At 34.5% G+C, this 13,010-nt stretch overlaps 1 protein-coding gene across 1 annotated transcript; it reads right to left on the reverse strand.

Moving 5' to 3' along the window:
* Window positions 1–414: 414 nt before the first annotated feature.
* LOC108762790 (uncharacterized) lies at window positions 415–7,784 on the reverse strand. Its single transcript, XM_018509968.1, has 4 exons — window positions 7,635–7,784; window positions 5,401–5,738; window positions 1,785–1,895; window positions 415–677 (listed from the first exon to the last, which is right to left on the reverse strand). The coding sequence occupies exons 1-4, from the start codon at window positions 7,770–7,772 to the stop codon at window positions 425–427; spliced, it is 840 nt and encodes a 279-aa protein (XP_018365470.1). The 5' UTR covers window positions 7,773–7,784; the 3' UTR covers window positions 415–424.
* Window positions 7,785–13,010: the final 5,226 nt, after the last annotated feature.

Here is a 13,010-nt window from a genome sequence, read left to right on the forward strand (position 1 = left end):
CTCTGTTATTCGCATCATTCTGTTTAATGATGTATATACTCGTAAATCGCGTATTAGTTGTTTGAACATAATTCGCATTTGTGCTTTTAAACGCGATAATAATAAGCAATAAAGGACAAATAGCAACATTAATTATCATTAACATTATTACAGTGCGAGAGATACATAGTTATTAGAAAATTTTCTTCCGATATTTTGATGTCTTCGCTGCTTTGTACACATATAGAGTACGATAATAGAAACAATCGAGGCAGGAAATAAAACCTTTTTATCTGTGTACTTTAAATTACAAAGTCTATTCAACTTGCATCTTTCTGATGTCCATGGTGATCGTTTATCTCAGTCGAAGGCGAGTTGTCATTATTAGCATTGCAAGGTTATTCTGCACAGCGTCGAAATCAGACTGCTGTTTGCATGCAACACGTTACCTCATGTTATATCTCGGCCAATCTACGGTAGGTTCGACCTCCGTGCCGAAAGTTCCGGTGTGGTCCACAGCATCTCCGGAGTGGTCGGATGGAGGTGCGTTATATTTCCCGAGGGCCAAGTCGATGAGGGAGAAACTGCACCCGGGAAACATGGCCGCGCAATCTTTGCCCTCGTGGCCGGCTTTATGAGCCTTGGTGTACGTGCGATGCTCCTCTGGCTCGAAGGAGAACACTCTCTTCAGAGGTAATCTATAACGAGAAAGGCGAAACGAGTTATCTTTTAGATTGTAAGCCATGCGTTCACCAGTCTACATCATGGCAATGATCGAATTACACTTCGAAGGGTCATGGATTTTCTACGGAAAATCGACGAGGAGGAAAGGCAGACCAAGGGTCGTGTCTTGGTTCTCATCCAGCAAGAAATTACATCTGAAATATTCTAGAATGATAGAGCAATCTCTATCATATAGAGTCTCTCAGGAGGGAATCTATTTATAATAACTATTTATAAATTTAACTTAGAAGAAATGGAGTAAAAGTAAATTGGCACATAACGTTCTGAGGCACGTTTTTTAAACAGAGTTTTCATTGAATGAAATTGAATAAAAAATATAGAAAATTTAATTAGGAGAATTGGGGTAGTTTTATGATACAATTTTTAGAAGAAAGTTGAAGTATACGTACAGTCGTAAAAAAAGCAATTTATCGCATAGATAAATTTTTTACAAAAGTCATCATCTCTACTTGTGATATTACAGTAGATATACGATTTTACGTAAAACATGTGTTTCAAATAGATGGGTTTCAAGTGCTAATAACGAATTATACAAGCAAAAAATGTCGAAACGTTCTCGATAACTTTTGTGTCTGTGCAAACGATAGAAAGTGAAGAGTTGTTCACGAACGAGAGAACAAATAACAAAACTATATCGGCCAATTAATGTCAAGTGGACAATAGAATTTTTATTTTCGGACTAATATTAAAGGGAAAAAAATTCTACACTTTTTACTATCAATTTTTATATAAAAAACAATTTCGCATTTATCAACAAATTTTTTAAATAGTTTGTATTTCATTTTAAGGAAAGTTATTTATCTAGCTTTTATTTATTTAGCGTTATAAATCTTACATCTTTTTAGTATCAGTTAACTACATTTTCCATCGTATTTGTTCTTTTCTCCCTTCTCTTCCTGTCTCTTAAATCACATTATTTTAAAGTTACGCGGCAGTTAATATTCATGAATTCTTAAAGTGAAATGTAGAGGAAAAAATTCGAAAAAGAAAATACTAATACCACGACTTTTCGAAACGCATATTTGCCATACCCTCTTATCTATCTCATTTAAAATCCTTACGAGAATGATATTCTCATCATTTCTTCTATTAAGGTGTTTCCCTTTGGCATTAATCGTTGAGATGCTTCGCAAAGCGCGCGTAGAACACACGTTCTGCCATCAAAGCCCATTCTGAAAGAGAATAGAGAAACTTCTGTAAATGTATGTATAATGTCTATCTTAAAATCAGATCTATCTTAAAAAACGCTTGCGAGAGAGGTGATTAGATATGTATCCATGAATTTTAATGAATAAAAACTCCTTTTTAATGAAAACTTATAAATTCAAATTAGTCAATAAATATGATTAATATGGTTTACATAAACAGAAGCTCGAAAAGAGAACGTAATAATTTATCTTCTCGGTAACTCTTAGCGAACTTATTAATCCTAAAAAGAAAGAACCACGGATCCGTGCCTCGTACAGTTTTCCGCCAAAGATTAAAAAGCGTTTTTAGGACGCATTTTGTACTCTAAAAAAAGTTTTAAAAGTCTGCTTCATCTCTCATTAAATTCAATCTCTCGACTCGTTTTTTTTTCGTCATATCTTTGGATTATCGGATCGCGATAGTAATTTTTCTGCATATTACTGCTACTTTGTATATCCGGAAACAATCTTGAGTAGACTATGTTGGATGGAGATAATAATTATCAGATTTTCCTATTGACTTCAAAAGGAAGAACGATATTACGGAACAATATTGCGTCTTCTTTAATCTCCTTCTTCAAAAACTCTGTTCTGATAAAAAGTTAAGAATTTTAAAGGAAACGTCTTTCTAGATTATATAACTGCACGTTTAATCGTTTGATTACATTGCACAAAAAGGGAAATATGAATATTTGTGTTTGTAGGTGGAAAAACAAGACGAGTCATTTATCACAAGCAATCGACGAACCTGAATAATTGGTAATTTGTGTAAATGTGCCGGCTATTTAATTTGTAGGGGAGATCTTAATGAAAAGTGGATCTCCCGAAGAGACAAGATAAAATTAAACTGTCAGCCTAATATAGCCAATCTGATATGCCATTTGAACCGATTCATTCTTTTACGTTATGCAAATGTCATTTAAACTTATCTCATTCGTATATTTATAATTAATTTACAAATTCTCTAAATATAACGTCCCAATTTTCTTTGACAATAATGAGACATTTAAATACACATTTATTCTTATTAGTCTATTCTCTCTCTTTTATTATTCTTATATTCACTCTTTCTTATTATTATATCATTGCCATTCTTTTATTATTTTTATAAAACTCCAAATAAAAATTAAAAATATTTTTAATTTCTTATAAAAATAAAAACATATTTTTATTTACAAAATCTAATTCATTAGTTATGAATGAGTATTTCTTAATGGATTTTACATCGTTATTCTACTCTTTGTTATAGCAATCAGTTAAAAAAATTCGCTTAAATATACTTTTAACAAGAGAAGTAAGACGCTCAGCATTAAATTCCGCACTACGAGTCATGTTTTCAGAGCATTTCTTCACAAACTGTCACCAATGTTATTATGAAGATTCCCAAGTTAAATATTTTCGGCACCGTGTTTCTCGAGAAAAAACTCTCGGCTGCTGTTGTCTAGGTCCTTGTATGACCAGAAACGTAACGTCGCCGATGAAAATAATCGGACCACTCTGGCAGAAGATATAAATCTAGTTATGTGGCCTCGGCCGTGGAAGAGAGAGAAACTATTTTCCGGTGTCGGTTGCCTGAGAAGCGGATAAATGGTCCGCCAGATCCGTTCAGAAACAACTCCCCGTCGCCGTTCCGCGGGCCGTGGAAGCGCCACCCTCTGATTCATGCCACCCTTAAGCCGCACCAACGGCACTACCACCACCGACCAATCCCTTATAAACCACCGGCGACGTTTCCCCCCTTCCTCCTACATATACACCCTTATATATATAGAGAAAACTATCCTTGCATAACCCAAACGGTCGCTATAAGACGCCGGGCATAAACCACCACTTTAGCATCTTCCCAGCGAAGGGGTGAATGATTTTATACGGATATTAGCCGCAATACTCTAACGCTCGTCTCGTTATCTCGGGCGGGATAGAGTAAATGGCGCTGCTAAATGTCGTTCGATAAACGTCTTTAAAAGCGTCGTGAGGGACGCTGTAATAAACGCGTTTCGCTGAATTATGCGAGGCTCGACAAATGGTTTCTTTTTGTCGTCTTGCAACATTAGTTGCAGTCGCAAAGTTATTTGCTTTGTGAGCTATAAATAACTCGGATTTATCTTTTCATTAATATGTACAGCGATGTTCGTTAAATGTAAGATTGTTCTTGTCTACTTAGAAAGTCGATGAAATTACGATAAAAAAAGTGTCTCAAGTCATATTTTCGCAAAGAAAAAAGATTGGCTCTGACAAATTACAACAAAGTTTCACGTGCGATTTAAAAGGAATATTTACTGGAAATGCTAAGGCAATATAAAAATATATGTAAATGTACATATTCTCAATTGTGCGAATAAATATAATGAATTAAATTATTGATTTAAGATTGCCAGGAAAAGGCTTTTTAATATTGTAAAATATCAGAATTGGTATTGAAAACGATTAATATTAGCGTTCCGATAAAACTCGCGCGGTTCGAGTCTTCGTCGAACAATTAAAATTAATTGACTAAATCCCACTGCGTAATTGCTACCGTCGTACATCCGATAATACAATATGACTTGACAAATTGTAAGCTCACGTGACGTGATAATAGTGCATCTCTTCGACCGACATGCGGTATGAAGAGTTCGGTCTCGCCATCATTATCGCGATGTATCGGCTTTTCCCCTGTTAATGCGGTCGATACGTCGGTACGTCGCGATAGATAACACGGAAGGAAACCGAGGTGCTTTGACGGGTCTCCATAAAGAGACGAGACGGCTGTTCGATCGCTCTGGAGCCGCTAAAACCGCCGTTTCATTTTATTACCAAGCGTGTCTCTCATCTGAGGGTGTTTCGCGAAAATTCGTTGCTCCCTTCAAGATGTTGAAATCCAGGTTAATAGATTCGTTAGAAATCCAGGTTAATAGATTAATTTGAATGGATAATGATGAGTACAAAACGTTGATCATGAGAAATTGTTGTTTTAACGCGGATGTTATTAATCGTTACTAGGTGCAGAATTAATCGGATCGTAATTCAGAACATTGATAATTATATAATTACATCGTCGTTATGATCACAATTTGTTTAATATCCAATCATTCACGTTATTATGTATTATCGATCACAGAGTGCTCTACGAATACTCAATCTTCAACGCGAGTTACCGGGAGCTTTATGAAATTCAAACTAAGAATTATTTCTTGGAACAAATTTTCATTTATCGCAAAAAATACAATCCTTTATTACTTGAAAATAAATGTAATTACACTTAATATTCTTATGCAGTGATTTTTTTCTGAATGTATAATACGCCATAATTTTGTCTGTTTATGGAACAGATTTGGAAATTAGATTGCTTTAAGAAATTCTCTTGTTAGTTTGACTAATTTCTTGAGTTGTTCATTTATTTATTACGAGTTTCATGTAAAACAAGTCTCTTCTTGGCCTTGCAAATTAACTTTTTCTTTAATCATATTTATTTATTACGAGTTTCGCAAAAATAAGCGAGGCTACCTACGCGTTCATGACGACCTCCAGTTTATTGTAAAGCTCCCTCCGGTGTCTCCTTTGCAAGTAATAGTATTCTGACTTGCGATACTTTTTTTTACCAGGTACGAAATGCTGCCTGACGTTGTTATTCCAGTCTGAATTTAGGGCGCCGTATCTATTAGCGATCATAGTAGAACCGTATCGATCATGCTTGTTGCTTGTTTTATGTTTATCGTTCCTTAGCTCTAAGAAAGGCTCTAAGGCAGGCTTGCTCTCGTTGGGTAAGTCATAGGAGATACCCCAATTAAGACCTTCTGTGAAGACATCGTCCGGAGTTAGAGTGTGCACCGTCAAGCAGAGAGCAACCTGCAATACATTAAGTTGCACAATGATTCTATCCTTTTTTCATTTGTGTATTTGCATAATTATTACGATCATTAATATAAAATCCACAATTCTTTTTCAAATTTTTATTCCTCAAGATAAGGAATAATGTAGTTTTCTACAACATTTTATAATACTTCCTAAAACATTTTACAATAAAGAAGTTATTATATAAGAGTTATATAATTTTAATAATATGTATCATTTATATAAAAGATTTGATATCAACAATCTGCGCCAAGTTAAATCCCATACCAAATTTAATAATATAATTTAAATAGTACCATCTTTAATTTTTATACAATAAAATCTAAGTACATATCTTTGTATTCCTATTGAAGAATTTTCCTATTCCAATCCAAAAATGGCTTCAATTCTTCTTAAAAGAAGTTATTATATCATAGTTCATTCAAAGACATTTTCTCTTCGAACCAAAGTAGTAATTATTTAATTCTCCTTCAAAATATTATTATATCATAAAATTGCGTTATCTTGCTCAATTCAAGCGTTACTAAAAAGAATTAAAAAAAACTAATATAAAATAAAAATATTTCATTTAAATAGAAAAATTTTTCACGTAAAAGCATTTGGTGCTGCTAGATCACGGTACAGTAACATAGAATTAAAAACATGAACGTAATATTTAGAATAAAAAAATAAGAAAAATTGGGAGTAAAAGCATCCAGCGTATGATATATATATATATATATATATATATATATATATATATATATATATGCGTGCAAAATATAAAAAAGCCCATCAGAGCCTACATCGGCTGTTCGGATGCAGAGAAAACTTTTTATTTTTTCGCGTGAATGTAACGAAACGAATAAAATAAACATTTCGAAATTCCAAGATGGTGATTTCCGACAATTTAGCTTGTTCTTCTTTATTCAAATGCCAAATTAGTTATGTAATGAATAGCCAAATGATTATCAAAAATATTAACTTGTACAAAAATAATATAAAAACTTATATAAAGTAAAACCGAAGTCATATACATTGCGTCAATAAGTAGAATCACATCGCTCATCAGATTGTCAGATTTGCTATGTAGTCAAAAGAAAAACGAACGTATTGCTAGCGTTACATTTGCCTCTTGCACCAAAAATTTTAAAAGGACATTTCCCCTACTCTGTATCAGCGACAATGACAATGACGACGACGACATATCTTATATTAAAAGCTTCAGATTCGAATTTTGTGTTGCAATATCTCTGCTCGTAGGGCACGTAGAAAAAAAAATAAAGCACGTACTATTCAACCGAAGCTATCGATTAAGCGTACATAGAACGTGATCGGTTTTGATCTTATTGAGATATAATAATCTCGGTCCCCCGCAATTTGCCGGTTCGTTTTATCTTAGGGCCGAGACATTATCGTGTCTTCTGATTGGTCTCCCAGTTATAAATAAAGTTATATAATAAACTTAGAAGTTAATTATTATGTTTAAAAAAAAAAATTTCGATAGTTGTTAATCAAATTATCATTTATCGTTCGAAAATCATTTCGATTGTATGTAAAAATATTACAGCGCTCTATAATATGTTAAAAATAATAAAATGTAATGATTCTACCATATAATCTCAGAATTATCTACTGGCAAGTGCATTCAATCGGTAAGTAATTAATTATCGAGTTAATTACCGCACACAGTAACTTTCGAGCGACGTCTCTTACAACTAAATGTTAAATTAATTAATGCAGCCGTTACATTTGCATTTAAATTAATATTTAACGTATTGTAAAAATCTGTTATTTAAGCTAACATTAGCATAATGATTTCTGCCGCTATGAATAATAATACCGTTTTGAGTTTAAGTGGAAATCTAAAAAATTATTTGCGATAATGGATCGGTATTGTGCAGTACTTACGGAAAATGTGGAGCCTTCGGGAAAAACAACATAACGTCGTTTCCTCGAAAGATTCGTCCGGTATTTATTGTCCGCTTCGTACTCGGATAATACTAGGCAGAGAACTAAAAATATCAGGTACTTGGCATTGTAATCCATTGCTATTCTGTAAAAAGCATATCGTACATGTTGAATCAGGAATTAAACAAGTAAACCGATGCATTTTTATGAAATATTTGAGAAATATAATGTTCCTACATATAAATTACATAAAATTTTATATCATATGAATTATATAGCCATTACTACGTAATGTGTCTCGTCTCTTATTAAAAGCAGAAGTTCTTTTGAGACGGTTGCGTTAGCTACATAGATTGATGCTACTGAAGCTCATCTGTCACTTTTTTAAACGATATCTTGTTAATCCAGATTTGAGAATCCGCAGAAACCGAACCGCTAATTTCATCGCGTCAGGAAGGCGCCTTGAAGCGAAAGGAAATTATTCCCATTGTCCTCGTAGGGTGCAAGACGGAAAAAGAGAATGCGAGAGACGGACGGTGGATCGACAGGGTGAAGGTGGGCGGCGGGGATGAAACTTCTTCTAGCGCGAACTTGTAAAGGAATTACCCAACTTTCCGGAGAGCAAATCTCGGTATAATCCGTTGAGAAATTGTTCGACGACTTTCCTGAAATAAAAGCAGCCCATGAGCGACGCCGGTAATACCGTCTTTTTGCCCGCGATCGCGAGGAGCGAACTGCCGTAAACCACCGGGTTCGTGATTCGGGCTGGTGACTCCGGGCTGGGCGTTAGCGATCGGCGGGAGGATTAGACCGGAAGTTGGAATTGTACGAGGAAATAATCTTGGGATAAATAATCCGGTCGGCTACGCTCCAATGGCTGGATTTATCGCGAGCTCGCAGGTATTTAAGAGCCGACTTGGAACTTTAATTCGATGTTTCGCGTCGCCTGATCTCGGAATTAAACATCAGATCTACTATGATGTAACGTGCAAAATCATTTCTCTAGTTAACGTGAGATTTAAATTGGTATCAAGGTATGAATGATAGAAAATTGCGAGAACGCATGTTAGAAAAATTAATTCTAAATTTGGTTAAATTTTATAAGGACTTAAAAAATTCTATTGAATATTTTATATCTTTTCATTTATGTTTTCCTGCGCTTCTAATATAAGATTTTTCTATACGATTATGAATTAAAATGAACCCTCCTCCGGTAGTGTCAGACTTTACAGGTACATTTGATTTTTTTGTTTGTGAATTTTGATAAATAAATTTAAATTTGTGAAAAATAAGTAAAATACGATCCAACTCCAATAATAGTAAAAACTCGTTGTTAAAACTTTCACAAGTATACACAAATTTTTCAGATTTTTACAAGTCCCGAATTAATAATATAAAAGTCTGCATTGAAAATTGAAGACCCAGGTTGCAGACGAAAGGTGGAAATTTCACATAGTCGGAGAATTAAAGTAACGCAATTTTTTCTTTGGTAAAGAAAATAAACGTTAGGTATTGTAAATAACAAATGTGTTTTGGAAGTGGTCAGAGAGCGTTTAAAAAATTTAGACTATAAAGGGTTAAGGAATTTACGGTCTGAGAAAGCGTGCGTTTTATCGTGGATGCAAAATTAATTTTTCGTTCCGCGGTAGGGCACTAGCAATCGCTATTCTTTCTCAACGTTAACCCGGAAAACTTCCGAATTGCTAGCATTAGTTTTCCTTCCTGGCAAGGGAATACGTGTGCACGCCGCGAGAGCGTTACACGGTGCATGGTACACCGTAGGGAGAAGAATTGTACATTCTCACGTGATTATACATCGATCACCGTCCTTGCGTTTCCGGCCACGAATCTCGTGGATCCTGCGGGAGGTTGCCCGCTCTCTTCCTGTCAGGGAATTTTGCTCGTCCGCGTCACGACAGGCAGGATATTGTCGCATTCCTCTCCGTGACCTCTCTTATCTTGTGTCGAAACTTCGAAGTTTCGAAACTAGACCGAGGAATCATTCTCATCAAATGATGAGAATGAAAATAAGGATCTTTTTGCGGTTGTGTACATTTCAACGCGATCTTCCTCTGCGATTTAGAAAACGATATGCAACATTCTCACCAAGGTAATTCTCAGTGCGTGGCTTTACGTACATCGTGTTAATTTCCCGCCGTACTGTACGTTTCCTTCGCAATGTACATCGTTTGTTCTGTCAGCGAATATTACTGTTCTCGACGTCGGATATTCCCGCCAATATAGATCTTATTACCTCGGCGCAGGTACATAATCACGCCAAAACATTGCTCGCTCAAATTGCAAACCACCTTCAGCAGCCAATTAATTGCAACAGCGCGGGATTATTAATGTGCCATGGTCTTCAACGTAGGATGCTGGAAAATTTGTTATACTGGAGAATCGATGCGTAGAGAAACTGTTTATGAACAATACATCCGAGACGTAAGTTCGTTAACGTCATTTTGTCGATAACTTACTCGTAATACGACGTGTATGATGCAGGATTTACATAAAATGTTGCTTTATTACACAGAATGATTTTGCTGACGTATTTAAAAATTTAGATATTATAGATACAGATCTGAAAATAATTTTGTTAGATCATCAAAATAATTATCTAGGATGTTCAAACTGACTGTTAGAATGTCAAAACTTTTTACAACATTGTTCATCTTGCTTGAGATTTTTACATAAATATTTTGATAGTCTAACAAAATTATTTTCAAAGTATCTAGTTAAAATTTTAGATACTTTAACCAAATCTTTTTTTCCATATAGACATGATCGCGCGAAATTCGACGTTTCAAGATGCGTTGTTAACAATTTTTAGAAATAAAGACAGAATAATCGACTTTTCGCGAGTTTGCGTGAGAATGGTCCATCTTGTTGTTCATATAATTTAGCGAGCGAGTTATCAAAGGATATGAAGGAACGCGGTCTATTTTTGCAGATTGAGATCCGTCGACTTTCCGCCAATACAATAATACATCGTCTACCCCGCATCCGATGAAAACCAATAATCGATCGGTCCGCATCCGTCAGTATCGTCCAGATCTCGCCAACCCCGTTCACCATATCCCGTGAAACAAGTCTGATTAGATGTAGCGGTCGTTTTCGATTTGAGCTCGAAATTCGATAAATTCTATTCTGATCAACGAGAAACGTTGTTCGCTAGTGCTCCATCCTTGATCTCATTTCAAGTTTACTGCAGGCGACGCATAAATGGAGGGTAACTATTAGGAAATGTCGTGTAAGTTAATTCGGATCAATGCGTATTCCTTAAATAATCGTTTTGTACGCATCATCTAACATGAGATTTAACGGAGCGATTTGAAATGTACGTTTACAAAAATGAGATGGGTCCATGTTTTAGTACATCGTCACAGAAACTACAATTACCATGTTATATAATGAATTAAGAGATTCAATATAATATTTGCATAAGCGATAATTACGTTGCGCTGAAATCTACATAGAGCGATTAAATTGAAACATAATCCTTGCGCTTATAATATGTAACATATAGAGATCAAGTATCATTATCTTTTATGGATATTTAATAAGTGGATAATCAGTTTGAATAAATTCTAGGCTTATTTTGTTTCAATAAACATTCAAAGCTAAAGATACACATACAATATATATATACAACAGTAGAACACATTTCGTATTTATTTGTGTTGGGAACGGCCGATTAAAGTTCTTGTTAAACTTTTGTGTTGACTTTTTTAATATATTTAAGTATTAATTTAACATAATGTGTGGTTATGTTATTTAAATAGTTTCTGTTAAATTGATACTTAGATTTTTTCGATCTCTATATACATATATATTTTTATATCTCTATATTATAAACAATATAAATCATAAGAAATCGACCAATTACAATTGAATGTGAAAAGAATAATCGATTTGATTGATTAATTTAGATTTAAAGATTAGGTAATGGCTTCTTATTGTAGAAAGCCTATTACACATAAATTTGAGTGAATTGTTTGGAATGCATGAAATGTTAAATTTATATGTATATAGGTATGTTATATAGTGCAAAAAAAAGTATTATTTGCAGAAAATAAACATTAATTAGCAATTTTATACGATGAATATATTTTGTTCTAACAGAAACAAACGAGCTTCGTATGTATTCCTGATTTTAGAAACTAAATTTCTCGACTGTATGAATAATTGTTACATAGTACTGATGGTTGATTGTTTGACCTTAAGGCAAAAATTGCAAAAATTCATTTCGAGGCGAAAATCGCCACGAACACTGAAACACGTTGCACTCAAATAGCAATAACTCTGATGAAACTAAACAAGATGTAAACAATTTTAAAAAAGCCAATTATTCGGAAGATTATAACGATTGTAGTGCTGCAAACCGCACGTTGCCGAGTAATTACAAAAATCCGCTTATTTTTTTATCAGATCTCGTATATTCTATAATTAATACACATCTTTTTGATATATATAATTTTAAGAAACATAGAGTCTATTTTACTCTTTATGAATAAATTGTTGATTACCCAGCAAGAAATGATCGTCAATTAAACGTCGAATCGACATCAAATTGATGTTGAAATCATCATATCAATATTGATTCGCTGATTCATTTCTCGTTGAATAATATTTACTTTTTAAAAATAAAGTTTTTTAAAAAAAATTTTCTCTGTATACGAATACTTTTTACTCACTGTATGTATTGGCCGGATATCATTGATTATTATCAATTTAACCGTGTCGACGTACCGACCACATCAAGACTGACGTGCAAGGTTCACGAAGTTCTACGGATATAGTTGACATAATCTTCCCTACGGCAGGAAATTGCCCAAGAAAATCGTTCGATCGTGGTCGCGGGGGCGCGTCCGAGGGTTGACCGAGTATTTTCGTGTAACGGCGAGGCAAATAGAACTTCCTGCGTAGGACGGGAGACCGATCCTTCGAGGTAAAAATATCTCATAACTCACTTCGGTATAAGCTCTTTAGGAAGTAGGAAATTAGCTCACCGTGGAAAAATGACGGGCGGGGAATGATCGATCGGTGACGGCTACGATACCCTACGGCCCGACGGAACACAGCAAGCTGTTTACCTGCGTCTCGTTCAATGTGTGTTTCCAGGGCTGGGTACATTTCAAATACTTGTATTTGAAATACGATATTTGAAATACAATTTGTATTTCAAATATTGTATTTCAAATACAATATAAAATGTATTTTGTATTTTGTATTTCAAGAAGATCATTCGATGTATTTTGTATTTGAGATGCCAAAAAAAAATTCTTGATAATAATCCTTGAAACAACGCGAACAGACCTACTAGCTGCGTTCGGAAACGTTAGGGTTATGCTAGAAAATGAGATGTAACAAGATGTA

Source organism: Trachymyrmex cornetzi, unplaced genomic scaffold (assembly GCF_001594075.2).
Source record: "Trachymyrmex cornetzi isolate Tcor2-1 unplaced genomic scaffold, Tcor1.1 scaffold321, whole genome shotgun sequence".
Lineage (NCBI taxonomy): Eukaryota > Metazoa > Arthropoda > Insecta > Hymenoptera > Formicidae > Trachymyrmex > Trachymyrmex cornetzi.